This window comes from Mauremys reevesii, linkage group 1, assembly GCF_016161935.1.
Source record: "Mauremys reevesii isolate NIE-2019 linkage group 1, ASM1616193v1, whole genome shotgun sequence".
In the NCBI taxonomy this organism is placed as follows: Eukaryota; Metazoa; Chordata; order Testudines; family Geoemydidae; genus Mauremys; species Mauremys reevesii.
In genome coordinates, this window is record NC_052623.1 from 67,058,498 (window position 1) to 67,086,117 (window position 27,620).

At 40.6% G+C, this 27,620-nt stretch overlaps 1 protein-coding gene across 6 annotated transcripts in view; it reads right to left on the reverse strand.

The window, feature by feature from the left end:
* The window catches only part of DGKH (diacylglycerol kinase eta), a 259,630-nt gene that overhangs the window by 51,315 nt on the left and 180,695 nt on the right, over positions 1–27,620 (reverse strand). For 5 of the 6 annotated variants that reach the window (XM_039496972.1, XM_039496970.1, XM_039496975.1 and 2 more), the window contains 9 exons: positions 26,664–26,768; positions 26,192–26,324; positions 12,723–12,829; positions 11,875–12,000; positions 10,856–10,958; positions 8,829–8,991; positions 5,033–5,147; positions 3,898–4,037; positions 1,688–1,775 (listed from right to left, as the gene is read on the reverse strand). In XM_039496972.1, the coding sequence (XP_039352906.1) occupies positions 1,688–1,775; positions 3,898–4,037; positions 5,033–5,147; positions 8,829–8,991; positions 10,856–10,958; positions 11,875–12,000; positions 12,723–12,829; positions 26,192–26,324; positions 26,664–26,768 (1,080 nt within the window). The remainder of the gene's footprint in view (positions 1–1,687; positions 1,776–3,897; positions 4,038–5,032; positions 5,148–8,828; positions 8,992–10,855; positions 10,959–11,874; positions 12,001–12,722; positions 12,830–26,191; positions 26,325–26,663; positions 26,769–27,620) is intronic. The other variant, XM_039496971.1, reaches the window with a different exon arrangement.

Sequence of the window (27,620 nt, forward strand, 5' to 3'; positions counted from 1 at the left end):
CCAGAGCTCTGATATGAAAGCATTTTTAGTTTTAAAGAGAAAATAAAAAAAATGTAGCATAGGAGAACGAACACTGATGTCTGAGCTCCCAATGTGTCTCAAATGAAATGGCTATGATGACAATGAGTGTGTGTGTCAATATCTACCATTTTAAATCAATGCTGCAATTTGGTACAACACATAATGTAAGATTAGTCTATTCGTCTCTACTGTTTCAAAGACTTAAAATTCAGTTTAACCCAAACTAAACCATACAGAAAATATTAATATGTGGGGGGGTAGGGGGGAAGGCAGTTCAAGGTGCCCAAAAGAAAATGATCCTTTATCATTCAAGATAACTACAGTTAGCAAAATGGCCTATGGTACCTATTCTCTAAATACTAAGATTACAAGTATTCTACAACTAGTTTCTTTAGCTTTAATTGGAACTAAATTTAACAATTTCGTAGGAAGATATAATGGAACATTCCATACATTTTCTTCTTCTTAACTGTAGAAGATGAAGATGTATTTGAAGGCACTGACCGCTCTACAAAATGGTAGAAGAATACATAATCTCTGCAGTGCATTACTGACATCTATCCACTGGGGACAGAGTTGTGTGGTAAAGGACCATAGGTGCGGGAAATACGGGTGCTCTGCTCCTGGCCCCCGGCTGCCGTCAGCCCCATGCCCAGGGTCCGCTGGCTGCTGCCAGCCCTGCACATAGGGCTCTGCTCCCATCCCCAGCCTTGGCCCCCTTACTCCTGTCCATGTGCCCCCCTCCCAGAGCCACGACCCTGCTCCTGGCCCCAGCTCTGGGGGGTGGGGGGACGAGGTAAAAAGTTTGGGGACCACTGGCTTTCAGCACCCCCACTGTAAAAACTGTTCCAGCACCACTGCAAAGGACAGCAGAATTTCTGCTGTTGGGACCCCAGCCTCTCTGAATCTCAGTTATCTAATGAACTCCCAGCATTTAACAACTCCTGATTATCCAAACAGGTTTGGTAATGTTTGAATGGTTACATTAATCAGGGACCTACTCATTAATTTCTGCTTCTCACGTAGTCTTAAGTTAAGATTGATAGCTACATGAAATCTTGCAGGAGGGTGATATCTTTCCATTTCCAGACATAACTACATTTTTATGCCACATGAATTTAATCACAACACTTCATTCCACCCCCAGATTGATGCTACAATGGCAGCGAGGTAGGCAGCTAGTTTGAAAGCTGTATTAGGATATTCCACCAGTCCAGCAATTATTCGGCGACGTCTGAATGGACAAAAAGGGGAGAGAAGAACATGAAGTCCTGTAAGGCACTTTCATCGGGTCCAAAATGCCTTTATTCTTGTCAAGAAAGCAAATTCCTTCCCAAAAAACCCTCTCATTTCATTTTCCCCAAATTCAAGATATACTAGTAAATGTTTGCTTTTACAAAAAAATTCTTGCATTGTTCTTATGAGTTCTTTCTGATCACTCTGATGAGGACCACTCACTCACCTCACTCTTTTTTGGAAAAATAATATGAAATATTTTAACCAAGAAATGGAAACCTTATTATATTATATACTTATGACATGAACTAGATGTGACTTAAAGAGCAATTGAAGAGACTTATTTCCTGTACCACTTCTCAGAACTGTTTTTGTTATCTTTTCAGTGCTGTCACTCAAACAGCTAAATGTATGCAAAATAAAGCCTCACCTGACATTCCTCAGATTCCTCTTCTGGAGTAACTGGAAGAATAGAAGGCTTTGATGGTAATTTCAGTTCATATGACATTATACTCCATCTGAAGGAAATAGAAGCAGCAGCTTTTGAAGTTTTCCAAATTATCAGATTCTTCTAAGAACATCCACAAAACAAACACTTCCACTTGTCAACGGAAAGAAAATTCAGTGATCAATTACTAAATAATCACACACATAAGGGGTCTTTCCTGGGGTTTTCGGCCTCAAAAAGGATTTCACCCTGAGTATGCCAAACAACAAAACTCTTATTAGAAAGTTAGTGGGAGTTGTGAATTATCAGCATCTCTTGAGTCAAGCCACTGAGCGATGAGAATTCGTTGTCATCTCACGATTCATTGTTTAATTGTTTAACATATATTACCTATGATATCCAAATTACTTCCTGTATAAAAAGTCCCATCAGCTTTAATTATGCATCAGCTACTTATAGCAGGTAGTGTGGTGTACCGGATATGACACTGGATTGGAAGTCAGGAGACCTGGCTAGTATTCCCAAATTCTGCTAGTGACCTACTGTGTAACCTTGGGAAAGTCACTTCACACCTCCCTGTGCCTCAGCAGCCCCATATGTAAAAGGGGACTAACAGTATTTACCTTCCTTTCTAAAACACTTTGAGATAAGAACATAAGAATGGACATAGTGGGTCAGACCAATGGTCCACTTAAGCCACTATTTTAGGGAAATTTTGTATAGTCTGCAAACTTTGCAACCTCACTGTTTACCCCTTTTCCCAGACCATTTAGCAATATGTTGAGCAGCTCTGTTCCCAGTGCAAATCCTTTGGGGACTCTCCTATTTACCGCTCTCCATGTGAAAACTGACCATTTATTCTTTCCCTTTGTTTTCTATCTTTTAACCAGTTACTGATCCTTGAGAGGACCTTCCCTCTTATCCCATGACAGCTTACTTTGCTTAAGAGACTTTGGTGAGGGACCTTGTCAAAGGCTCTCTGAAAGTCTGAGTTCACTATATCCACTGGATCATCCTTGTCCAAATGTTTGTTGACTCCTCTCAAAGAATTCTAATAGACTGGTGTGGCATGATTTCTTTTTATAAAAGCCATAATGACTCTTCCCCAACATATCATGTTTATCTGTGTCTAATAATTCTGTGCTTTGCTGTGGTTTCAACCAATCTGACTGGTACTGAAGTTGGGCTTACTGACCTGTAACTACAAGGATCACCTCTGAAGCCTTTTTAAAAAAAATCAGTGTCACATTAGCTATCCATCAGTCATTTGGCAGAGGCTGATTTAAGAGATAGGTTATATACAATAGTTAGTAGTTCTGTAATTTCACATTTGAGTTCCTTCAGAACTCTTGGGTGAATACCATCTGGTCCCGATAACTTATTATTGTTTAGTTTATCAATTTGTTCCAAAACCTCCTATACTGAAACCTCAATCTAGAACAGTTCTGGGACAAAGTATCTTCATTAATATCAACTTCTTTCTGGCATAGAACAATATTGCATAGCACTGACAGTATGAAGCTGCTAAAACTAACATGCCTCAAAATATGCAAAAGAAAGCAAGTAATTGCCAAAAAATGACCTTGGAAACAGTCTGTGGAATTTACAGGGAGAAGAGACTCCAAGTTTTTTTTTTAATTAAAACAGAAAAAAAGTGATTTATTAATAGTCTTCTAGGCATGTTTCTGAATGCCTACCTTAACATTATTACTAAGGATCAAAAACAAGAACTTTTTATGTTGTAAAATGATCCAGTGATCAGATGAGGAGTTCCCATTAAAAATGACTCCTGATTTTGTGAGAGAGACATAGGAATGGGGGTAGTGTGTAATTATTTTGTAATATGCACATACATACACACACGTGTACAAAACACATACACACACCAATAAACAATAGGGTATGATGTCTTCATTAGATTGTTAGCACAGCCAATTTGTTTTTTAAATTCAAAGATCTTCCTTTGCTACAAGGAAGAGGGAGAATAGTTGCTTTTGGACCAAGAAAGTCTTAACAAAACTGAGAAAATGAACTCAACTGGTGATGGGGTTTGTTAATGTGCTACCTTTTAAGCTGTTTAAACAACAACGACAAATTAAACCTCTGAGAAAGAGTTTTAGACCATTAGACACCCGGGCAGGTATTTCTGAAATTTGTCACAAATACACATACACACATACTTATATTTTTACCTGTCCAGCATTTTAGTGCTGGCTCGTTCTAACTTTTCCAAAATCTGAGGAAGTTGTGTGTCATCATCACATGACCCTCCCCAACCAAGGACACGGGCAAGATCATTTCCAGTACCAAGGGGAAGCACTCCCAGCTGACACTGAAATACAGCAAAAGAACACATCTTTTATTGCAAATAAAAGAACTGAAAGCATGAACTAACATAGGGGTGAGCAAACTTTTTGGCCTGAGGGCCACATCTGGGTGGGGAAATTGCATGCAGGGCCACGAATGTAGGGCTGGGGAAGGGGGTTGGGGTACAATGTGCAGGAAGTGGCTCAGGGCAAGGGGTTGGGGCAGAGGAGGGGTGCGGGATGTATGAGGGGGCTGAGGGAAAGGAGTTGGGGTGCACAGTGTGGGAAGGGGCTCAGGGCAGTGGTGCAGGAGGGGTGCGGAGTGTGGGAGGGGGCTCAGGGCAGGGGGTTGGGTTGCAGGAGGGGTGTGGGGTGTGGCAGGGGGTTGGGTTGCAGGAGGGGTGTGGGGTGTGGCAGGGGGCTCAGGGCAGAGGGTTGAGGTGCAGGAGGGGTGTGGGGTACGGCAGGAGGTTGGAGTGCAGGCAGGGAGCTCGGGGCAGGGAGTTGCAGTGCAGGGTGCAGACTTACCTGGAGGGGCTCTGGGGAGGCAGTGGCACGCACCAGGGCCTGCCTGCCCTGTCCCTATCCCCGTGCCGCTCCGCTTGTATATGGCCCCTAGGGGAAGGGGAGCAGAGGGCTCCGCGTGCTGCCCTTGCCTGTGGGTATCTCCCCCGATACTCCCATTGGCCACGGTTCCCAGTTCCCAGAGTGGAGGAGGGCCCGCGACGCCACGGGGGTGGCAATCCCGCAGGCCGGATCCAAAGTTGAGGGGCTGGATCTGGCCCACGGGCCATAGTTTTCCCACCCCTGAACTAACACAAATGTTTACACCCTTTCAAGAAGCAAATGTTAATTATATAGCTGATTACTAATTCAAATCTGTAGGTCAAATCCTATGGTCCTTATTCAGTTCAAATTTCCCAGCGACTTCAGTGGGAGTGTTGATTAAGTAAGGATTACAGGATTTGGCCCGCTACCTACCTATCTGTGGGAAAAGGTAAAAAAAAAAGTAAGTACATACACTTGCCTGTTTGTGCAAGCTGAGTTTATCAATTTCTGACAAAACCCAACCAACGCTTCCATCTCCACCACATACAAGAATCCGGAAATTGTCAAACTTCTGAAATAACCGCAACCTGAGGGGAAAATGCAGCTGGTTAGAATGCATGCCCATTCATGGATATTCAATGAAAATGCTTGTGTTTACAGTACATAGGTGCCTGCTTTTGCTTTTGTGATAATAGGGATGTAGATAAGTCCAACTACTACACCATATGTAACTTACACTTTTATCTGTTACAATATATTCTACCTACCCTATTTTCTGGGAAATAACATGCAGAATTTTAATGACAAATTTCCCTTTAAGATCTCATGCGCAGTTTTCAGTTTTTTTAAAATATGAGGTTTGTCAGAATACTGAGCCAAACCATAGAGTCCATGCTCTGAGAATGCCAATCAAAGTTGGATGTTCGAGGCACCATGGCAGTCAATGTGAGTTTTGCACCAGTAAAGGTTAAGCAATGACTGCAGTGTGTGGTCCAGAATGTGGATGGGGTGACAGTCCAGTCCCCTGCCAACTTGTGACTTTTCTAAACCAAAGGAAAATTAATCGCTATACATGAGATGGTGATCATGGGAATACAAGGCAAACAGAGCGAATATATTTCATACTGGATCTTCAAACAATGTCTTGTTTCTACTCATAGACTACCTGCCTCCAGTTCCTTCAGTTCTCCAAATTCTGCCAAGATACACAATACAATATTCTCCTTAGGTGATAAAGAAAAGGAGGACAGAGGAGACAAAGAACAAACAGAGAGGTGAGACTAAGAGGAAAGGAAAAGGAGACATGAAGAAATAGAGATCAAAGAGGAGAGAGAGCAGGAATGGGAAAACTAAGAGAAAATAAGGGGAGAAATACTAAAAAAAAATACTGATTCTTTAAATGATAAAAATACGGCTGTGTATTTTTATGCATATTATTTTCCAGAACATGTATCATCTTAGCATTATTTCTAAAAGAAGCACATAACGTGAATGTCAGATTTTTGAAGTGTTTATGACATTTCTAATGAAAATACTGAATCTTGTATAATAGGCAGATGTATATTCAAAACAAGACACAATATTACTCATCTCAAACAGTGTTTGGAATCACAAAGCTGATGCCAAAATGATATTTGCCACCCCAGGAACAGAAATAATCCTCTAGAAGTACACTGTACAGAGAATACGATTTTGCCTTTCAAATAGCTGAAAACAGGAAGTTATCAGCATCATCTGATAGAATAGGTTCCACAGACCCCAGTTTGGGAACCACTGCCAAAGTCAATCACCTCCCAACTTTAAAAGCAGCAAAGAATCCTGTGGCACCTTATAGACTAACAGACGTTTTGCAGCATGAGCTTTCGTGGGTGAATACCCACTTCTTCGGATGCAAGAAGTGGGTATTCACCCACGAAAGCTCATGCTGCAAAATGTCTGTTAGTCTATAAGGTGCCACAGGACTCTTTGCTGCTTTTACAGATCCAGACTAACACGGCTACCTCTCTGATACTTATTCCCAACTTTAGTACTGTGTCAAGTATTTAAACCAAGGTGCTTTTGAGATACAACTTTACAAAAAACCCAGACTTTTAAAAAACTTAAGATACATTTTTCAAACTTTCATATCTCAAAAATGGCTTATCCAATTCAATTGAAACTTCCTCTCTTTTTCCTCTAGCAAGAGCCTGCATGTGAAATATTAGGTGGAAAGGATGTTTTTTTAAATAAAGTCTGAATCTATATTAGGGTTATGCTGGAGAGTGAGTTACAGATATAGATATAAATATAAATATAGATACATGCATTTTTTTTATTTGGGGGCATTTTTAAATTTTTATCATACAAACATAGCTCTGTGCATAAGTACTGGAACTAGGGGTTCTAGAAGTCTTGAAGTGGTTTCTATTATATACAGGGTTTACAGTTCCGTTCAATGGTTCTCAGCACTCCCACTACACAAACTGTTGCAGCACCCCTGGTTCTGCATCTTTACAAATGTGAAATCAATATATTCACTTGGTGTTACCTGACATGAATAGGACATTTAATCACAAAGCAATATTTGCATTTGCGACCTAAACTGTAACCAGCAGCGTATTATTGCCTAGGCCAACAAGGCCTAGGCCTAGGGCAGCAAATTTGCAGGGGTGCTCGCGACCCCTCCCCAACGCCACCCCTTCCCCAAATCCCGGGCCCGCCTCCTCCCCCAGGCGCACTGCTCTTCCCTCCTTCCACCTCCCTCGTAGGCTTGCCGCGTGAAAGCGCTGGGAGGGAGGGAGAAGCGAATAGCGGCACTCGGAGGAGGCAGAGCAGAGGTGAGGTGGGGCCCGCAGAGAGTAACTCGGGGGGGCCGGGAACCGCTTCCTGCCCCAGCTCACCTCCGCTCCACCACTGCCATGCCCCGAGCATGCCGCAACGCCTCTTCTCCCCCTTCCCTCCCAGGCTTGCCGCGTGAAAGCACTTGGAGGAGTCAGAGCAGAGGTGAGCTGGGACCCGTGGGTATGGGGAGTGACTCTTGGGGGGGGGGGAGGGAACCGCTCCCTGCCCCAGCTCACCTCCACTCCACCGCTGCCATGCCCCGAGCGCCACAACTCCCCTTCTCCTCCGTCCCCCCCAGGCTTACCGCGAGGGAGCAGAGGTGAGCTGGAGGGGGGCAATTTTTTGAGGGCCTACGGGCGCCAAATTTGTTAATCCACCACTGACTGTAACCTGAATGTAGGTCTCCAGTGGTGAAAAGCTAATGTCCTTAACCAACCACATCACTTCCTGTAGTATTTTCAAAGTGCCATTTGTGTCCAAAATTCTAGGGGCAAGTCTACACTACAGTGCTACATCGGGGCAGCTGCACTGATGCAGCAGCACTGATGCAGCAGCGCTGCTGTAGCATGTCTGGTGAAGATGCGTTATGCCAATGAGAGCGCGTTCTCCTGTCAGCATAATTACTACACTGCAGCTAGAAGCAGAAACTATGTTGCAAGAGAGCATCTCCTGCTGACATAGCGCTGGTGTAAACAGCGCGAAACTTGTGTTGCTCATGGGGGAGCTTTTTCACACCCTGGAGTGACGTAAGTTAAAGCAACTTAACCAGTAGTGTAGACCTGCCCTAAAGCTTTGTTAGAATATTATTCAAGCTATTTTAAGACATTACAGAATATTTACACATACATATTTCTGTATATAGATATTCAAAATGAGCTGCCAATCATAGCTGAACTGTATGTTGAAAATACACACACACAAAAAGAACACATTTCTTTCAGCTGTGTATAATGCCCTGATTCAGGAAAGCACCTAAGCAAGTGCTTAATTGCCTTTCTAAATCAGGGCCTCACTAGGTATGTCTACATAGCCTGTGGCAGATCAGCCCCCTCCCTGGGCTTCAGAGCCCAAGCTCCAGCCCCAGCCACAATTTCAAAGCTCTGTCTACACAGATATTTTTAGAGCACTAGCATGAGCTCCACAAGCCCCACTGCTGCAGACTGTATAGACGTAACTGTAGAGACCACAGCCTGGAGCTAGCCAAAAGTCCATGAAAAATATGAATGCATTTTTAATTTCAAGTGAATCTTTTTTTAAAATAAATAAAATCCTACACACCTTCAGAACTGATAATGAAGTTATAGGTGACTGGTGTTTTAAATTACGGATGTTAATAGGAAAGCAAATATCAGAGATTTGTAAAAAATACTATAATTAGGGGACAACTGAGTCACCTTTATACTCAATTCCCTTTGAAAAGGCTTGCTCAAGATTGCAAAGTTCATTACCCTAAATGAGGTCCTCCATTCATTAAATCAAACACCTGAGCTGGATTTAGCGACTGTTTGAATCGACGAAGAAACTTTACTCCCTGATTGTCTCCACTCTTTGAGTTAACAAAAACTAAAAGAGGACTGGCACAGGATGGCGGGCATGTGGCTTTCCAAAATCCTGTGAACAAAAAGTTAGAAAGAATGAAATAAATAAGATCTTTATATATGAACACATTCAAGAGAAATCACGAGAAAGGAAAGGAAAATGGATGAAAGGACAAAAGGGATGCAATCATATGATGCATAATGCAAAAATTGAACTGAATATTAGCCTCAAGGAGAATAGCACTGTTATATTAAAACTACTTCAAATTTACTACTTTGCTTTTTGTCTCCCAGATTTTTATCTGAAATGTTGTCTAAATTTAGCAAAACACAAAAGAAAATAGCTTTATTTTCCACAGCAAAAAGGTGGGTTGATGGAATGTTTCAATTTTTTCCAGCATATATCACCATAACATCAAATACATTTTCCAGATATAAACCATATTTTTTTCTCACTTGTTTTTAAAAGCTTCTATCAAGTTCCACCACACTGCAGTAGTGTTGACTTGAGTCCTCCAATCTACAAAAGTTCCCATTCCCACCAAATTTAAGAAGCCCCATACATTTCCACTAAATGTTATATTGTTAAATTACGCCCAACTGAGACTTTGCATGAAAACTTCTATTTCAGACTGAATTTATACAGCTGAGTTATAATGGAAGAACTGAACACCACACTCTTATGGTCTGAGCCAAAGCTTACTGAAGTCTTTGCAAGACTTTCAATTGTCTTCAATGGGCTTTGGGTCAGGACTTTAGTAAACAGTGCTAATGGCCAGTGTTGTCATGAAAATCACATTCATTGAGAGCCCAATGGGAGTTATGGATGCTCAGCACCACTTTGAATCAGGCCATATGTGACCAGGTTTTGACGCTTATTTCAGGCAAGAATAAAGTAATTATCTCTTTCTAATTGTCTAAAAACAAATCTGAAAGCTAAAACTCTTATCAGTTCTGATGAATTAGAAAAAATTGACTTTGAAAATGTAAGAAGTTTAATATAATTCCACTTTCTATTAATGCATAATTTAAAACAATATTTTTTTTTACTGATAAGCAATCTAATTGCACTAATAATGAAAGCAATCTTCTTAGCATGAATAATAAATAGCAGCAATTTCACTGCTTCAGCCAAAGACATTAGACAGTAAGTTCACACAGTCAATGAACATCTCCAGTATTCACAGTCATTTATATCAATCCCATACAAAAAAAAAAAGTGCCTAACTTATAAGTAAGGTAGTTGGATTGCATATGCCACCAACACAAACTATAAAAAAAATGAAATAAAACAATTAGTTTCTCAGCACTCCACTCAACAATTCATCTTCCCAACCTCAACTTCACCTTCTTTCCTGCACCTACAGTCAAGATCTCTGTCCTGAACAACCAATGAGCACATTTCAGTTTTCACTATCTTTAACAGTGATCTGTTCATGTTTCAATGACTAACATAGTGTTTCTAATTAAAATACAATTTTGATAGAAAATGGAAATGATATTTTTTTTACCCTCAAAAACATCAGAAGAGAGTGCATCTGAGGAGTTCAGTAAATTAATCTTTGCGTAACACAAAACAGTGATTTGGAGTTAAAGAAATCATTCTTTGTGTTTTCCGAAAGTGGCCCATGTCAGAATGCATGTGTGTGAAGTTCTCAAGGACTCTGGTTGTTTAGCTGGCGGATCCCAGAGAAACATGAGGAGAACACAAAAATTGTAAAGGGGAGCATTTAAAAATATTTCCTCTGCAAGCTATTAAGTACTTTTCTAAAATATAATTACATGGAAAGTTCAATTACCATCTGAAGAGTTATTGTGCTAAATTTGGAGACTAAATTTATCTGTGAAAAAGAGGGATTTTAGCCCTGCTTCAGGTAGAAATCTCAGTGAAACCATAACTATAGAATACCTACTAATGGCCCTGTTATACTACGTACCATCAGAATCTATGCTGTTGAGTGCTGTTGGAGGTATGATGGATACCTTACATTGTCCAAGCGGACATTTTCGAGGATACAGATCTTTACAGGCAGTGTGAACCTGAGGAAAAATAAGTTAAATAAATAATTGTTTCCTAACATTTAATCTGATTTTATGGTAAAATTGCAATAGATACAGTAGCTAGATATTATTCAGAGATAGGGTAATATATAACAGACTATACTGGAGTATATTCAAATATATACAAACATTAAACCATAAATTGTTTAGTTATCTATTTCTAAACAAAATATTCTGAATGCACTACGATACTTAAAAATTCTGCAGATTTTCTAGGAAAAGCACCAAAATACAGGACGCTAACAAGAGATAAAGGCATCAAGGGAAGAAATGCAATTATATATTGATGAGAAGACAGTGATAGAATGATGAAGAATTTAAATCTATACTACATGAAAAATAGTACAGAAGATAGGAACAAGGGTAACAAAGTTTCAGCAGTTATGTATTTCAGAATAGATTAGGACAATTAGATTTATATTTATTAGAAGATACAAGGAAGCTAAAATGAAAGCCATACATATAACTATAAGGGGCACAGAGTATGCCACCAACTATTCAAGCAGATGACCTGCTCAAAACACAAGGGGCCTCCAGTACAGGATGAAGCATGAAGGGCCTGATCAAAAGCCCACTGAGGTAAAAGCAAAAAGTCTCCCCTTGATTTCAGTGAGCTTTGGACCATGGCCTCAGAGAGTTAGGAGAAATGCAAAGGATAAATGATATATAGCAAGGACTATTAAAGAAAAACCTATATTTGTGGACCTATTAAAAACAACAGACAAGTGGGACAGATATTCTAGATTACGAATGTTACAGATCTGTCCAACTCACTCTCTAGGAGCTGCCTGGTCCCCTTCCCTTCCAAAAGGTTAAGTAATGAAAAATAAGAATAATGGGTAAATAATCATCCTGGCAGAATCCAAGACATTTTTACAAGCCATATGGTACCTACCATAGCTTTACACCAAAGGCACTTCCAATCTTGGAGGCGTAAAACGCTGCCACAAGTCTTGTCGCAGACAGCACATTTGGCACTGACAGGCAAATTACCCTCCAACCATTGGTGAGGCATAGCTATCTGTGAGGAAGTTGTTATAAAGTTAAATGCCATGGCATGGAAACTTGCCATTAAAACTACAAAAATATCAGTAATTCAGTGTCCTCCTGAAACTTTCCTCTGATTTACTCTTTGCACCAATATCTAGATATGTAAATTTCTGTATGCGTGCATATTTTTGGTAATTCTAGCACTAATCTTCTAGATAAGAGTGTTTCATGCCAGTGGCTGTAAAATTAACTCATCTACTTTGACACAACTCAGACAGAAAGTGTTGTTACATTTTCTACTTTTAATTTTAACTCTTACATGTATCAATAGAACTACTATGTTAATGAATTCCAAACAGATCTTCTGGGGAACTGGGGTCAGTTACAAGTAGACAAAGCAGGCCGAGAAAACAGCATATCAACAAGACTAACACCTTCTTCACTCAAGTTTGAGGTAGGAGAGAAAGGGGCTTCTCACAGCAATTCTCAAAGCTCAGAGGATCCATCCATACTTCCGCCAGAATTCTGTAACATGGAATTCTTCCTTCTAGAGCCCATTGATGGTAAATGTGTCTCCTGAAGAACCCCTGAATTAGGCTTTTAATATAGTATCTATAGCAATACAGCCAACTACCATTAACTTTAATGGGTCATATGACAACATTTCTATACTGGCCAATAAAATAAAATAAAATAAAATACCCACCAAACAATTAACTGTTGTGAAGTATTGAAAGCCTGAATAATACTTACACCATCTTCATCCTCAATGATATCTTTCCCAATGGAGGCTAACGTAGTCCACTTGCAATTATTTGTTGCCCTGACCGCACACCTTTTATGTGCTTTAAATTTACACACTAGAAGAAAGACACAAATGTACTTTATATTAGCTATTCCCTGACTGCAGTCTCTGTAAAGCATTACATCAACAGTTACATTTTCAGAAATTCAGTCAAATGCAAATCACTCTATAAAACAGAGGAGTACATGTTCACTTACTGTTTCAGACAAAACACAAACCAATTAAAACAAAGAAAATTCAGAGTTCAAACTCACTCTACCTTTTACTTGCTGAACTGTGTCTAGGGATTACATACTGCTGTTTGCTGGCTGCAAGATTACTCACTATTCTGTATCCCCTGAAATTCTTTAAGATCTACAGACATTAAAGCATGGAATGGCAGTCTTAAGTCTTCTTGCTCTTGTCAATTATTCATATGTAAACTTTAGTTATTTTAATGACTTTTAAAAAAATGCAATTCTTTTATACTGTAGCTTTTAAAAATATCTTCCATTGACATTATAAAAGAGACAGCATAAATCTCTTGCTCGATATATTTTGAATGCAACCCTCATTACAGTTATCCATGGCTTTCTCACCTTGAAACTGAATGACTGCAATTGGAATACTCTGCATGGGGTTATATTTGGAGACCATTTGGAAACTTTAGCAGATGCAGGATGCAATAGTCAGTTTGCTTAGTTATTCGTGGAAGGAGCCTATTATATCTGTCCTGTGAGATTCACATGGGCTCCCAATTAATTTCCAGGTGCAATTTAATGTACTTATTTTGACCTATAAAAATGTAATTGTTTGGGTCTTGGCTACCTGAGAAACTGTCTCTCTCTTTGTGTGACATAGCAGCAGCTGAAATCACCTGAGGCATTTGAGCAGCTAGAGTTCTGGTTTAAATGTGAAGGAAATGCTTGCTGGGCATTTACTTTCCTCTTTGTCCAATGTAGCCCTTTGCAGCACAATAGAAGGCCTGTTTCCAGTTTCCGTAGACTTCTGAGAAGGTGAAGGATTAGGACGGTATGTGTCTATTCAGTAGACTGGGGGTTATTGTTGAGTCTCATAGGTTACTTGGGTAAGGACAAACCTAATTTTTAATAGATTTATTTTGAACATAAGAACATAAGAAAGGCCGTACCGGGTCAGACCAAAGGTCCATCTAGCCCAGTATCTGTCTACCGACAGTGGCCAATGCCAGGTGCCCCTGAGGGAGTGAACCTAACAGGCAACGATCAAGTGATCTCTCTCCTGCCATCCATCTCCATCCTCTGACGAACAGAGGCTAGGGACACCATTCTTACCCATCCTGGCTAATAGCCATTTATGGACTTAGCCACCATGAATTTATCCAGTCCCCTTTTAAACATTGTTATAGTCCTAGCCTTCACAACCTCCTCAGGTAAGGAGTTCCACAAGTTGACTGTGCGCTGCGTGAAGAAGAACTTCCTTTTATTTGTTTTAAACCTGCTGCCTATTAATTTCATTTGGTGACCCTTAGTTCTTGTATTATGGGAATAAGTAAATAACTTTTCCTTATCCACTTTCTCAACATCACTCATGATTTTATATACCTCTATCATGCCCCCCCTTAGTCTTCTCTTTTCCAAACTGAAGAGTCCTAGCCTCTTTAATCTTTCCTCATATGGGACCCTCCCTCTCTAAACCCCTAATCATTTTAGTTGCTCTTTTCTGAACCTTTTCTAGTGCTAGAATATCTTTTTTGAGGTGAGGAGACCACATCTGTACACAGTATTCGAGATGTGGGCATAACAATGGATTTATATAAGGGCAATAATATATTCTCAGTCTTATTCTCTATCCCCTTTTTAATGATTCCTAACATCCTGTTTGCTTTTTTGACCGCCTCTGCACACTGTGTGGACATCATCAGAGAACTATCCACGATGACTCCAAGATCTTTTTCCTGACTCGTTGTAGCTAAATTAGCACCCATCATGTTGTATGTATAGTTGGGGTTATTTTTTCCAATGTGCATTACTTTACATTTATCCACATTAAATTTCATTTGCCGTTTTGTTGCCCAATCACTTAGTTTTGTGAGATCTTTTTGAAGGTCTTCACAATCTGCTTTGGTCTTAACTATCTTGAGTAGTTTAGTATCATCTGCAAACTTTGCCACCTCACTGTTTACCCCTTTCTCCAGATCATTTATGAATAAATTGAGTAGGATTGGTCCTAGGACTGACCCTTGGGGAACACCACTAGTTACCCCTCTCCATTCTGAGAATTTACCATTAATTCCTACCCTTTGTTCCCTGTCCTTTAACCAGTTCTCAATCCATGAAAGGACCTTTCCTTTTATCCCATGACAGCTTAATTTACGTAAGAGCCTTTGGTGAGGGACCTTGTAAAAGGCTTTCTGGAAATCTAAGTACACTATGTCCACCGGATCCCCCTTGTCCACATGTTTGTTGACCCCTTCAAAGAACTCTAATAGATTAGTAAGACACGATTTCCCTTTACAGAAACCATGTTGACTATTGCTCAAGAGTTTATGTTTTTCTATGTGTCTGACAATTTTATTCTTTACTATTGTTTCAACTAATTTGCCCGGTACCGATGTTAGACTTACTGGTCTGTAATTGCCGGGATCACCCCTAGAGCCCTTTTTAAATATTGGCGTTACATTAGCTAACTTCCAGTCATTGGGTACCGAAGCCGATTTAAAGGACAGGTTACAAACCTTAGTTAATAGTTGTCTTAATGTATTATACATATGCCTCATGCATGTGGTTTGATATTTTAAAAGTCTGAATAATTTTTATTTTGTTTGATATAATTTGCATACCATGTAATGAAATCATATTGTACCAAACAGACTGATGGATTACAGTTGAGTTTTTATGTTAGTGGAAGTGTATGAGATCATTCCATTTATAGAACTTTATATTTGCAATAACCATAAAAGCTTTATAAGAGCACAGGCAGTATCAGTAGTTTCTTTGCAAACAAATATAACTATCAAATGCTTTGGCCCAACATTTGTCCAAGATTAAAAGTGCTAAGATCTGGTACAAAAGGTCCCTCTGGAGCCTGGACCATACATTTATTTATATTTTTAATACCACTGATCCATTGTCAGATTTTTAAAAAATGAACAAGGCCTTTGCTCCTGCCTTGGCAGGGACTAGGAGAACAGAAAGGCATATGGTCCACCCACAGTGAAGGGCAGAAGAACAGAAGGAGCATCCCAGTTGCTCTCTAACAATCCCCATGGCTATTTCAAAAGCAGCATTCACGGGTTCCAGCAGTATCTATGTCTATCCCTCCTCAGCCAGAGGAATAGGGCCAGATTCTCAAAAATGCTCAGCACCCACAGTGGTTCCAGATTTCCAAAAGTGCTCAGCTCCCCTTGAGGCACAGAAATAAGGGATGGATTTTCAAAGTGCTCGGCACTCTGCATTTTCCACTGGAACAGCCTGGGAGTACCCCATGAGCTCAGCTCACTTGAAAATCCACCACTTAATCTGGTATCTGAATGGAAGCTTGTGACGGAGTTGGGGGGGGGGGAAGGGGGTTCTTGGGTTTTTTCATGTTTTCCAGTGGGTTGCATGCAGAGGGAGTGGGACTCAGTGTCCCCGGGTGTTACTGGTTTAATGAAGTGAGGGGAGAGGGAGTTTGTTGTTACAGAGAACCAGAGAGGGAACTTGGGACCCCAGCCAATGGCCTGGAGGATGGATACCCCAGCAACTGATGACCTGATGCAGCTCAGGAGTTGCAACCGGTTCTGGCCAGTGGGAGGACAATGGGCTGGGAAGAGAGGACCCCGGCTACCTAACCAGCTGGTTCCAGCCAGAGGGGCCAGAGTTGAGAGGAGATGAGGCCCAGGAGACCCTGTTTTCAACCCTGTTTACCTGGAGAGAAAACAATGGACAGAGGTAGGGTTTGGGGTCGGTGTTATCAGATGCCCATCTGGGAAGCAGGAGGGCACTGGGCTGAGGAGGGGGAGCAGGCAGGGCCTGCCTGGGTGCAGGGAAACTGGGATGTGCTGTGCTGAGGGAGGCCAGGCCTGAGGCTGGAGAGTTTCCTGTGCTGTGTTCACCTCTCAATAAACCCTCCTGTTTTACGCTGGCTGAGAGTCACTCCGGTCTAGGGAACAGGGTTGCATCATCCCCTTTGGGGGTGGAGGCCCCAGGGGTCCAGAGCGAGTGGACTCCCTGAGCGGGGCCCAGGGTGCGAAACAGGTGTGCTAGGACTCAGAGAGGTGCGGCTCCAGGAGGTGGAGGGGCCTAACCCCGAGAGAGAGTGGACCCCCAAGAAGGGCTGTCTCACTGAAGGGGCACCCCCCTCGGACCGCACAGGGCCAAGAGTGGACACGACCTGTGAGTCCGTGACAGACCTATATAGCCTTGACAGTGGGTGCTGAATGCTTTTGAAAATCTGGTCCATAAATATGGGGTCATGAGAACAAGAGCAGCACTAGACACAATGATTCACACTTTTGTCACCTGCAGGCTGGTCTACTGCAAAACCACTAGGCGTCCTTGTGGCACCTTAGAGACTAACAAATTTATTTGGGCATAAGCTTTCGTGGGCTAAAACCCACTTCATCATATGCATTGAGTGAAAAACACAATAGCAGGTATATATACACAGTACATGAAAAGATGGGAGTTGCCTTACCAAGTGGGGAGTTAATCTAATGAGTCAATTCAATTAACAGTAGAATACCAAGGGAGAAAAAATCACTTTTTAGTGGTAATGAGGGTTGCCTTGGTATTCTACTGTTTTTCCTCCCTTGGTATTCTACTGCTAATTGAATTGTTGGACTGACCCCCGACTTGGTAAGGCAACTCCCATCTTTTCATACAGGGCTGGCTCTACTGTTTTTGCCGCCCCAAGCAGTGCGCCGAATTGCCGCCGCAGACGGCGGGGGCAGTCCATGTGCTGTTAGGGTGGCATGTGCGTTTCCGTGGTGGCAGCAATTCGGCAGCAGCTTCTGTCGTCAGCCGGAAGACAGAAGCTGCACCGCCGCAGACAGCTGAACACAGAAGCTGCCGCCGAATTGCCACCGCCGCGGAAACGCCCTAACGGCACACGGACTGCCCCCGCCGTCTGCGGTGGCAATTCAGCCGCTGCTTGGGGGCAAAAACACACAGACTGCCTCCCCTTGCAGATTGCCGCCCCAAGCACCTGCTTGGGATGCTGGTGCCTGGCGCCGGCCCTGTTTTCATGTACTATGTATATATACCTGCTACTGTATTTTCCACTCCACGCAGCTGATGAAGTGGGTTCTAGCCCCCGAAAGCTTATGCCCAAATACATTTGTTAGTCTCTAAGGTGCCAGAAGGACTCCTCATTGTTTTTGCTGATACAGACTAACATGGCTACCACTTTGAAACCTGCAAAACCACTGTGGACTATATTGTAGAGTCAACCATGAGCCTAAGTAAGAGGCAGTGTGCAGTTGTGCTACCTGAGAAGCAGACCAGAAATGAAACTGACTCAGTCACAATCTGGAGCCTACTTGACTCTTGCTCCAGGGGAAGCAGCTTACTTCCCCCTGTACATCAGCTCAGCTGCGACTGTGAGCACATGGGTGGGGATGAGAGGCTGCAGAACCAAGGCTTCCCACTTCACCAACCTCACCTGTCCTCCTAAGCAGGAGTAGGGTGACCAGATGTCCCGATTTTATAGGGACAGTCTCAATTTTTTGGGGGGGGGTTCTTAAAGAGGCACCTATGGCCCCCCACCCCCTGTCCCGATTTTTCACACCTGCTGTCTGGTCACCCTATGCAGGAGCAGCAACCCCACGGAGGCCACTCTCACTCCTACACACAGACCTACATTGTGGGTAGCCCATACAGGGGAGTAAGGGGATTCCTTGTGCCCTATTACTCCTTTGAGAGCATGAATAGGGAATCCCAACCAAGCCCTATATCTAGGCCTGGAGGTGGAATCAATGCAAAGGCTCCAGTTCAGGCAGAATGCAGCAGAAAACCTCAGGTAGACAGGCTGTTGTGAGGATATCATACTGTGGTCTGATCCCCACTGGCTGCCAGTCTGCTTCTCTTGCCAGTTCAAGGTTTTGGCCCTGATCTACAAAGCAATCAGCAACTGAAGACCAAGCTATATCATACACCACATCCTTGCCATGACCCACTAAGACAGCTGTACTCTGAAACAATACAGAGTATGAAAGCCATGACAAACACAAGAGTGGGAGGCAGAGGAAGTTCAGCTGTAGAATGACCTTCCGGAGGGGATTAGACTAATCCATAATATGATCACCTCTAGGACATGCTGCAAGGAAAGCATTTCTCAGCATACCTGGAATGATTTTTACAAATGTTTATATGTATATATCTCAAGCAGAATTTCCTGTAACCTTGGAAGGGAAAGGAATGAAGACCTCATGAGGTCTTCTAGGAACTTGCTATGCAGATCCAATCCACCTGTGAAGAAATTGGATGCTCTAGTGATGGGAATGAGGAGTCGGAAAGAATTATATGTCCTCACTTCATTACAGTTCAGTGGAAGAGTTACCATCCAATTAGATAGCATGGTTCTGGGGCCAACGTCTGGTCAACCTGGATGGCTTGCTGCCTGATTGGCTAGGACTATGGGTGCTAATTAAGACCTGCAAATTCAGACTCAGGACCAATCAAAAAGTAACTCAAACCTACTTATCCCCAGCATTCCAGTAAAAAGGCAAGTGTCCAGTCAGGACCAGCAGATAATACCCTGGCAAGTGACATCACATGTGCTTTCTGAACACCCTGCCTCTTCTCCATCTTCAAATAAGGCTGCCTAAAGACAGCCACATATATAAACCCACCCACCACCAGAAAACAATGCCTGCCACCCTGTATGTTAAACACTGTCAGAAATAAGGGTGGTTGGTGGAAAAGAACAAATGAATAATAGGGAAGAAGTATTGCAATTTGTGAGGAGTTTTTACAAATAGAAGTTTTTGTAAATTATGAACTTGTTCATAGTTTCCCTTTTAGCAATGCCACCATTTAAAGATAAGATTTATAAAGAAAAGTGGAATTCAACCGTAACTAACACAGAGCTTTGCAAATGTGACATATTAAGTGCTCCTATCTCAAATGATACTGGGGCTGATTAATAAATGAGTTCTGTAGCACCCAGTTCTGTAGCATCCAGTTATATTTCTGTATGTCAGCTGACAATTTGCTGATAAAGCTTAAAAAAAAGGAAAGGAAAAATGCAGCCAGTCAGAAACCAGGTTAATCATAAATATACAGTATATTATTAAAAAGTATAAATTGCTTGGTAAAGTTCTCTAATTAACTGTAATATACAACATTTTTCCTTAAAGCAATTAAGTAGACCATGTAACTAGTTGGCATTGTCACAGTTTCACCAACATCTGTTGCCAGATACAATAATTAAAATTTATAGCAATTATTAGGTATAATAGAAATAAAGTTAATGAAATAGAACACTGTCATGGGACCTCTTGCTTTGAAAACAAACATCTTTGTTATAACATGGTTTTGCATAAAGATATATCATTTTCTTGACTGATTTATTAATTATACTGCATTGAAAAAATCTGCATGTCCTGCCAAGCCTCTCTCTGTCGTCTTACGAAGTTTCTTTTTGGTAGTTTTCAAAGAACAGCTGCTTACTTGGAATGTTTTTCCTGACTTCAAAAGCTAAAGCCAAACTTTTGAAACTGACAAGGAGATCGCTGTTCTGGTACCCATAGTTTATGTTGTCAAGAAACAAACAGTTGTCCCATGAGAATCCACAGAAGCTGTTATTTTGTTTCCAAGAATACTGGGATTAAAAATCCAACTGAAAAGAAATTCAAACACTGACATGAAAACAACAAAATTCAAAGCACTCGAATTGCAGCCTGTATTAGATAAACCTGTTTAGGAAAATAATTTGGAGAGGCCTTGTTAGTTTCCTCATTGTCATGTAAATTTAGTCAGCTAATAATAAAATATTTATATACTAAAACAAAAAAATTATGTTAAAAACATTCAAGATTGAATGGTCAGGCACTCAAGTGTTAGGAAATGCCACAATTAAGGCTGCCTCTGCAACCTTAATTCGAGTCCCCTGTGCATATGCATTATGATAAAGTCTTTAACTATAAAATCACATACTATTTTTCCCCACAGGACCCTAGTCTCATTCAGTGCACAGGATGGACAGTGCACAAATAACAAGCAGCTATTCAGTGTTATCTTTTATCCTCAATGTTCAATGTGCGGCCCTAGCCCTATTTAATCCATATTATTCAAACCCTGCTCTGAATACACAATTATTAATTTCCTCATGAGCTCTTCTATGGCACTCATTGCTATAGAATCTGAGTGCTCTAGAAACTTATCTTCACATCACAACAACCCTGTGAGATGAGGAGGTGGCATTACCCTCATTTTACAGATGAAGAACTGAGGTACAGAGAGAATAGGTCAAAAGCAACCACTAATTTTGGATGCCTAAACTGAGATGCTTAGGACCTGATTTTTCAGTGCACTTAGCAGCACATAGTACTATATATGTTCAAAGCTCAGCTCCCATTGACTTCAGCTGAGGTTGCGAGCACTCAGTACCTTCCATAAATCAAACCCCAGGGTCTCTTGTTGTGTGCCCAGAAAATGAGGAACACACAATTAATGACCACCAAGAAAAGTTTGGTTTAAGTGACTTGCTTATAGCATCACATAGAAATTCTGTGGCAGAGGTAGAGATAGAATCCAATCCTCCAGGGCAGCATTCAATTAAAGATCTTTTCTCTTCATACAATCCACTGCCTCATTCACTTCCAATTTCTACAATAAATGAGGCAAAGGTCCTACCACTCAGCCTCCTACACAACACAATCATGATTCGTCCTCAGAGCAGGTCCATCATGTTCACTGAATGAGGCAGGGATCCTGTGGAAAAAATATGTGATTATGTAACTGAAGACAGTCTCATAATGCACAGGTACCACAAGGGGGACGAATTAAGGATGCACAGACAACCTTAATTCCGGCATTTCCTAACTTTTGATTGTGTGACTTTGCAACCTTACATGTTCTTTTAATGTAATTTGTGTGTGTAAGAAATAAGGCTGAAAGTGTCTCATTTGCACTGCAGTCTTTAACTTACCAGATATGTCTGACTTTGAATTGTCAATGTTAGCTCTGTTATGAAAAATGTATTGACTCTCTATAATACTATATTCAGAACTAAACCTTCTGAGTTGAGTTTACTCTATTATTTCTATTCAGAATACACATAAGAGCAATATTCCTTAGAAAGTGATATGGACAGAAGTACAGAAGCACCAATAAATACTAAACTTATTAGTGGTGAGTGACTGAGGCTAAGGAGCGTTCTTAGGGTTCTGTGGGTTATTATGGTTCTTTGTCTGAAAACTGTCCCTCCACTTAACCAACCTCCTAAATTCAAGACTCCTAAATAAGGCAGACTTCACAACTTTGAGGGAAAGAAAAGTTTGAAAGGGATGGGGAATGAGAATTTAACTTAATTCTATTCTGCATAGAATTCCAAAGCAAGGCACATCATGAATTTATCTGAATTACTAATGTCTGTGCACAAATGCAATAGGAATCAGGATGTTATTGACACTAGCTGGATGCAAATCTTGACTTGCTGGCATCACATACTTAGTGGGATGATTCTGATAACTGTAGATAGTGTATGTAGAAGAGATAAAAAGGAAAGAAAAACTGGAGGAATAGCACTGTATTGCCGAAATAATTATGAGCTACAATTAAACAAAGAAGAAAAACACCTGTGGACATCTGCTTCAGACCAGTAGGACTGGAGGGAACGAAATATTACTGGGCCATTTCTCAAAAGTTTTTAAGCTGCAAGATACTAACTGAGAGAATTTTGTTTACCTACAAGGTAACAAATACAGCTAACCAGGAATCAAAGAATACAAACAATCTAAGAGCTAGTTTACACTGGCAGCACTTTAACATGCCATGTGTGGTCATGGCGCAGCACTCTAAAAAAATACACCTCAACGAGGGGCGTAGCTCGCAGCACTGGGGCACTGTTTACACTGGCGCTTTACGGTGCTGCAACTTGCTGCGCTCACAGAAGACAATTCATGTGCCAGAAACCAGAAACACCAACAAGAAGGAAGACATCCTGGATCTACTGATAAGGAGAAAATCACTGAGTACATGTGAATAACAGGGAAGCATGGAACCAGTGACCATGCCCTAACTGAATTTAGCATAGAAATAAAAGGATTCACAGAATACAGAAGTACGTGGGTGTCAAATTTCAGGCATGACCATTTTAGCAAATTAAAAAAGCCATGCGATTAAGATGTAATGGGAAGAAGTGGCATTGAAGATTTCTGGGTTACTCCTAGAGTGACCAGATAGCACGTGTAAAAAAATCAGGATGGGGGTGAGGGTGCCTATATGAGAAAAAGCCCCTATAAAATCGGGACATTTGGTCACCCTAGTTACTCCTAAAAGACACCATACCCACTACATTACCTCTGATAAAAAGACTGTGGAGTACAAGAAATGGCCAATATGGTATTACAAAGATCAGCTCAAGCAATATCAAATTTTTAAAAATATTCTGGAAACAAACAAGGGAGACAACAAAGCAAGGACTTAGTCATGTAGGACTTATAAAGAGAGTACAGGCAGGCAAACAACCAAAATGAGTTTGTTAGCCAAATAAATTAAAGGGGATTAACTACAGCTTTTACAATATCAGGGGGTGAGGAGGAAATACTGCAATACTAAAAAGTGAGTCAATCCATAGATAAATTAGGAAGATTAAATTAATGACTAGTAGAGATACTCCTTTTATGAAATTTGCCTTCAATAAGATATATATATTTGAATGATTAGAAAGGAAGGAAGACTCTTTAAATATAAATTAAGAACATGTGAAACTGGTGAAAGAATATTTGAATATATACACATAAACCAGTCCAGATTATATGCATTCTAGAATCCAAAGGACATTAGGAAACAAATTACTCTACCACTAAGAATTAGATCTAAAAATCATGGAGAAATTGAAACGTAACCGAAAACTAAAATAAAATAAAAGTAATTTTAATTTTCAAAAAGGCAAAAAAGAGCAACCCTGGCGATTACATTGATGTAAATGTAACAGCCAGTCCTAGCTAACTAATAGAACATTAAGATGCAAAAAACAAAGGTACTTAGCTAGTGGACAATGGACTACAAGCGTTGAAATCACAGAATCATAGAGTGTAGGAGAAATACATGAGTTTACAAAAAAATAATTCTTGCTAGAAAAAACTTACTCTTTTTTATTAAATAAGTACAATATTAGCTCTTAAAGGGAACCACAGTAGATGCAATATATTTGAATTCTGATTAAGCACTAGATACTGTGTCCCCTAAAATCATACTTCGAAAACTTCCTGAATGACTGAAAACTATTTGAATGACTAGGGAAACTAATTGGGAAATGATAAATAGCAGTGACAGTGGAGGTCAGCTACACCATCACTAACTTCTGTGATATATGTAACCCCCAAGGAGATTACCTAGATTCCAGGGGCTCTGTGTGCTGGTGGCTTCCCAAGCTGCGCTGGTGACCCTGCCAGGAAGGAGCAAGGGGCGTGGAGGCACTGGCAAATAAATTCATATGGGAAGAAAAATAAGTTGCACCCTACTGAGTGGGTGGCGGGAATCAGAAGAATCCAGGCCTGTCCATCAAAACCCGTAAGGAGATTGGCACTAAAGGAGGTAACCAGGTGGATAGGGGGGTGCTACACTGGAGGTACTGTTGGGATCCCGTCTTTTAAACTCAGACCTTACATTTACCCTTGCTCATTTCTCAGGGAAATTGAGTAAATTCCCAGTATGGATTACCAGAAGAGGCTTGTAACTTGGTGTGAGCTGGAGGGCACCGACCCTGAACACCACTTCATACTCACTAATGTACCCAAGTTAGACAAACTGAAGATGAGACTGAACCCTGCAAGCAGGCCTGGAGCTCACCAGCCCCCTTCCCCCAGTCAGTTCTATCCTTTCCCTGACTGGCCCAAACTGCTCCAAAAGTGGCTTCTCCCCTCTCCTGAGCTCCCATGGAAGGGCACCTCACTCCCTACTGGTTGCCGAGCAGACTCTGAGTCTGCCCTTGGCTCCCCTTTCCTCCCAGTGACAGTGTGCCTCTCCCTGAGCTACCAGCACACAGAGCCCCAGTAATCAAGATAATCTCCTTGGGGTTTACATGTATATTCATATCAATGTCCCTGGACAGTTTCACCCTGCTGAATGCCTTCAGATGATGAACACTAACCGACAGGGACCTGACACTGGCTTTAGCACAGTTTAGCATTGAGTACAGATACTCCACAGTACAGATAACAGGAACAGAATTCTACAGGTAGTTAGGTAACATACAACTTAAAATCTATTTCTGAATAATATATTGTGTAATAACTGATTACCATATTTACATTATTATACAGCAGCAAGAGTTTGCTGGGCAGTTAATTATTTTGTAATTAAAGGTCTAACCATTATTATAAAGAGTATTAAGAACATATTTTTCTTCCCAGTGAAAAAGCAATACCAAAGCTTGTGTGTAAATGGCATATATATTCCATAAGGACACATTTGACACTTAATTTACTGCCACATTCCAGGAAACAAGGTAGACATATCACTGCTTTTCACAGAAGTTACAGTGAAAAGCCAATAAATGATAAAATAAAACTGAATATTTTCAAGGTTATTATAGAAATGTGCCTGTGCTAGATAATTCCTGCACTCTAACATTGAACCTTTAGTCCCATCCCAGTTTTTATTGATGTTGGATATTAGTTCTTTAATTATCAAATTATGAAAAGCATATAAATGATTTTTTTATCCATTATGTGACCAGTGAAGAAGCATATTTTACCCTCCCTGCCTGCACCACAATATCAGTCAGCAGAAAGAGAGCAGCAAATCAGACAAAAACTGGGAAGAAATAAGGTCATGGACCCAATTAAGGAGTTAACTGTTGTTCCAGATTTTTGCCGATGAGAGACTAACAATATTTCTATTTTTTCCTCTTTTCTTTCAAAGGAATGCTATATCAATTCTGAGAACGGAGGAAAGAAAATGTTGCACTTTTGCTCCACATCATTTTTGAAGTGCAAATCAAAGTAATCTCACCTTCTCTCAAAAACCTTGCACTCAGGCAAGCACATACAGGGGAACTGGGGGAGGGGGAAGGTATTTGTAGCAGGAGGAGCCTTTTATATTGAGATGAACTAGAAAATAATGTCCAGAGTGTGAATAATGTGTGTCATATTGTTAGCATTTATTCTGACCAACAGAAATGTTCCTTTCTATAGCAACGAGTAGGTTTCTTCTTACTCCATAGCATTTTCAGTACTATTACCTGCCTATAGACTTTTAATTTTTTATTAGCTTATCGGATATTGTAAGGAAAAATATGTTGACTTTACCTTCACAAGACAGGCCATGAGAAGTAACTCCAGAGAGGCTCTCTCTGCACACATTACAGAAGGTAGGTCGCGCATGGGAGCAGGCGTACCAGTTATGCATCCCTGAGAAATGTTCCACATTAAACTGTGCGGTCTAGTAAAGGAGAAGTTAAGACAAATTTGCAAGTACAGAACACAGCTATAGAAACTGAAAGTACTTAGGAGTTCCATATTTATGCTGGAAAATTCAATGTGGAGAAGAAATACATTGAAAGGAGACTAACTCTCTCTCAAAACCTCAGAACAAGAGCATAGTAGCATGAATTGTACTAGTAAAATAAAGGTTTAACAAAAACTGCATTTTAACCTTACAGGTTTTTCACACTCCACAAGACTGTATGTCTTGGGTTCTGTGTACTGTAGAGCTTGGTATATTAAATCAGTATTTATCCTGAAAGAAGAACAACATGCACTGAAAGGGATATTATCTTACCTCATAATGTTCTCTAGACTGTACAGACTTCAGTGAGCTGATCCAGTCCTCCATCTCTTTTCTGTTCTCAGCACACAATATCAGCCTCCGGAACGGAGTGATTATCTGAAAGAGACGTCTCAATTTAATGATTCTGAATTTTATAGATAGGAGAGATCATTACAAAATGTAACATCTGACAAGCCAATGTTTCTTCTCTCTGATGATGCAAGTGAAATGCACACCCTAAATCTATATGATAATCAAAACCTTGAATATCAGTGAGCTATGTGCTGTTGTTTTTTTAATCACTGTCTTAAAATGGTAAAGTGAACTTTTCTCAATTTAAATTCCCAGGATTTATATTGGGCTTTCATATGGGCTTTTAAAAAAATATATTAATTATGTCTCTTTTTCAGCTCTTTATCCATATGTAAACGTAAAACTCCCTGCAAAGCTCTAAAATGGCTAAGAAATCTTTCCATAAATTATTTTAAACAGATGTCAGTTCTGTTTCATAACAACATTATAGCAACTGCAAAATCTATAATTACTGTAGACAAAGACAAATCATACTGATAAACAAAAGCTGGAGATTCATAAACATTCTGCGCATTTCTCATTCCTACATTGGTGATGACATTGTATTTACATAATTGTTGTAATCAAATATAAAAAAACTTGATTTATGAGTTAATATAGGAATACACCTACACAAGCTGTATAATCAAAAGACACAGAGCAAAAAACAAACAGCTCAAACCCTATGCAATGGTGCCTATGCAGTGCTTCAGTGCACTCTTGGAACAGGTTGATGTTGTGCGGGGTTCAGTAGTCTGGATTTAGATCTTAGACACTGTATTCATCTTGAAATCTGAAGACTGCTGAATCTTGGAGATTCAGAGTAAAGGTGTTTTTTTCTTCCCCCACTAGTAGATAAACAATTAAAAATCACAGTAAGGCACCAAAAACTATCAG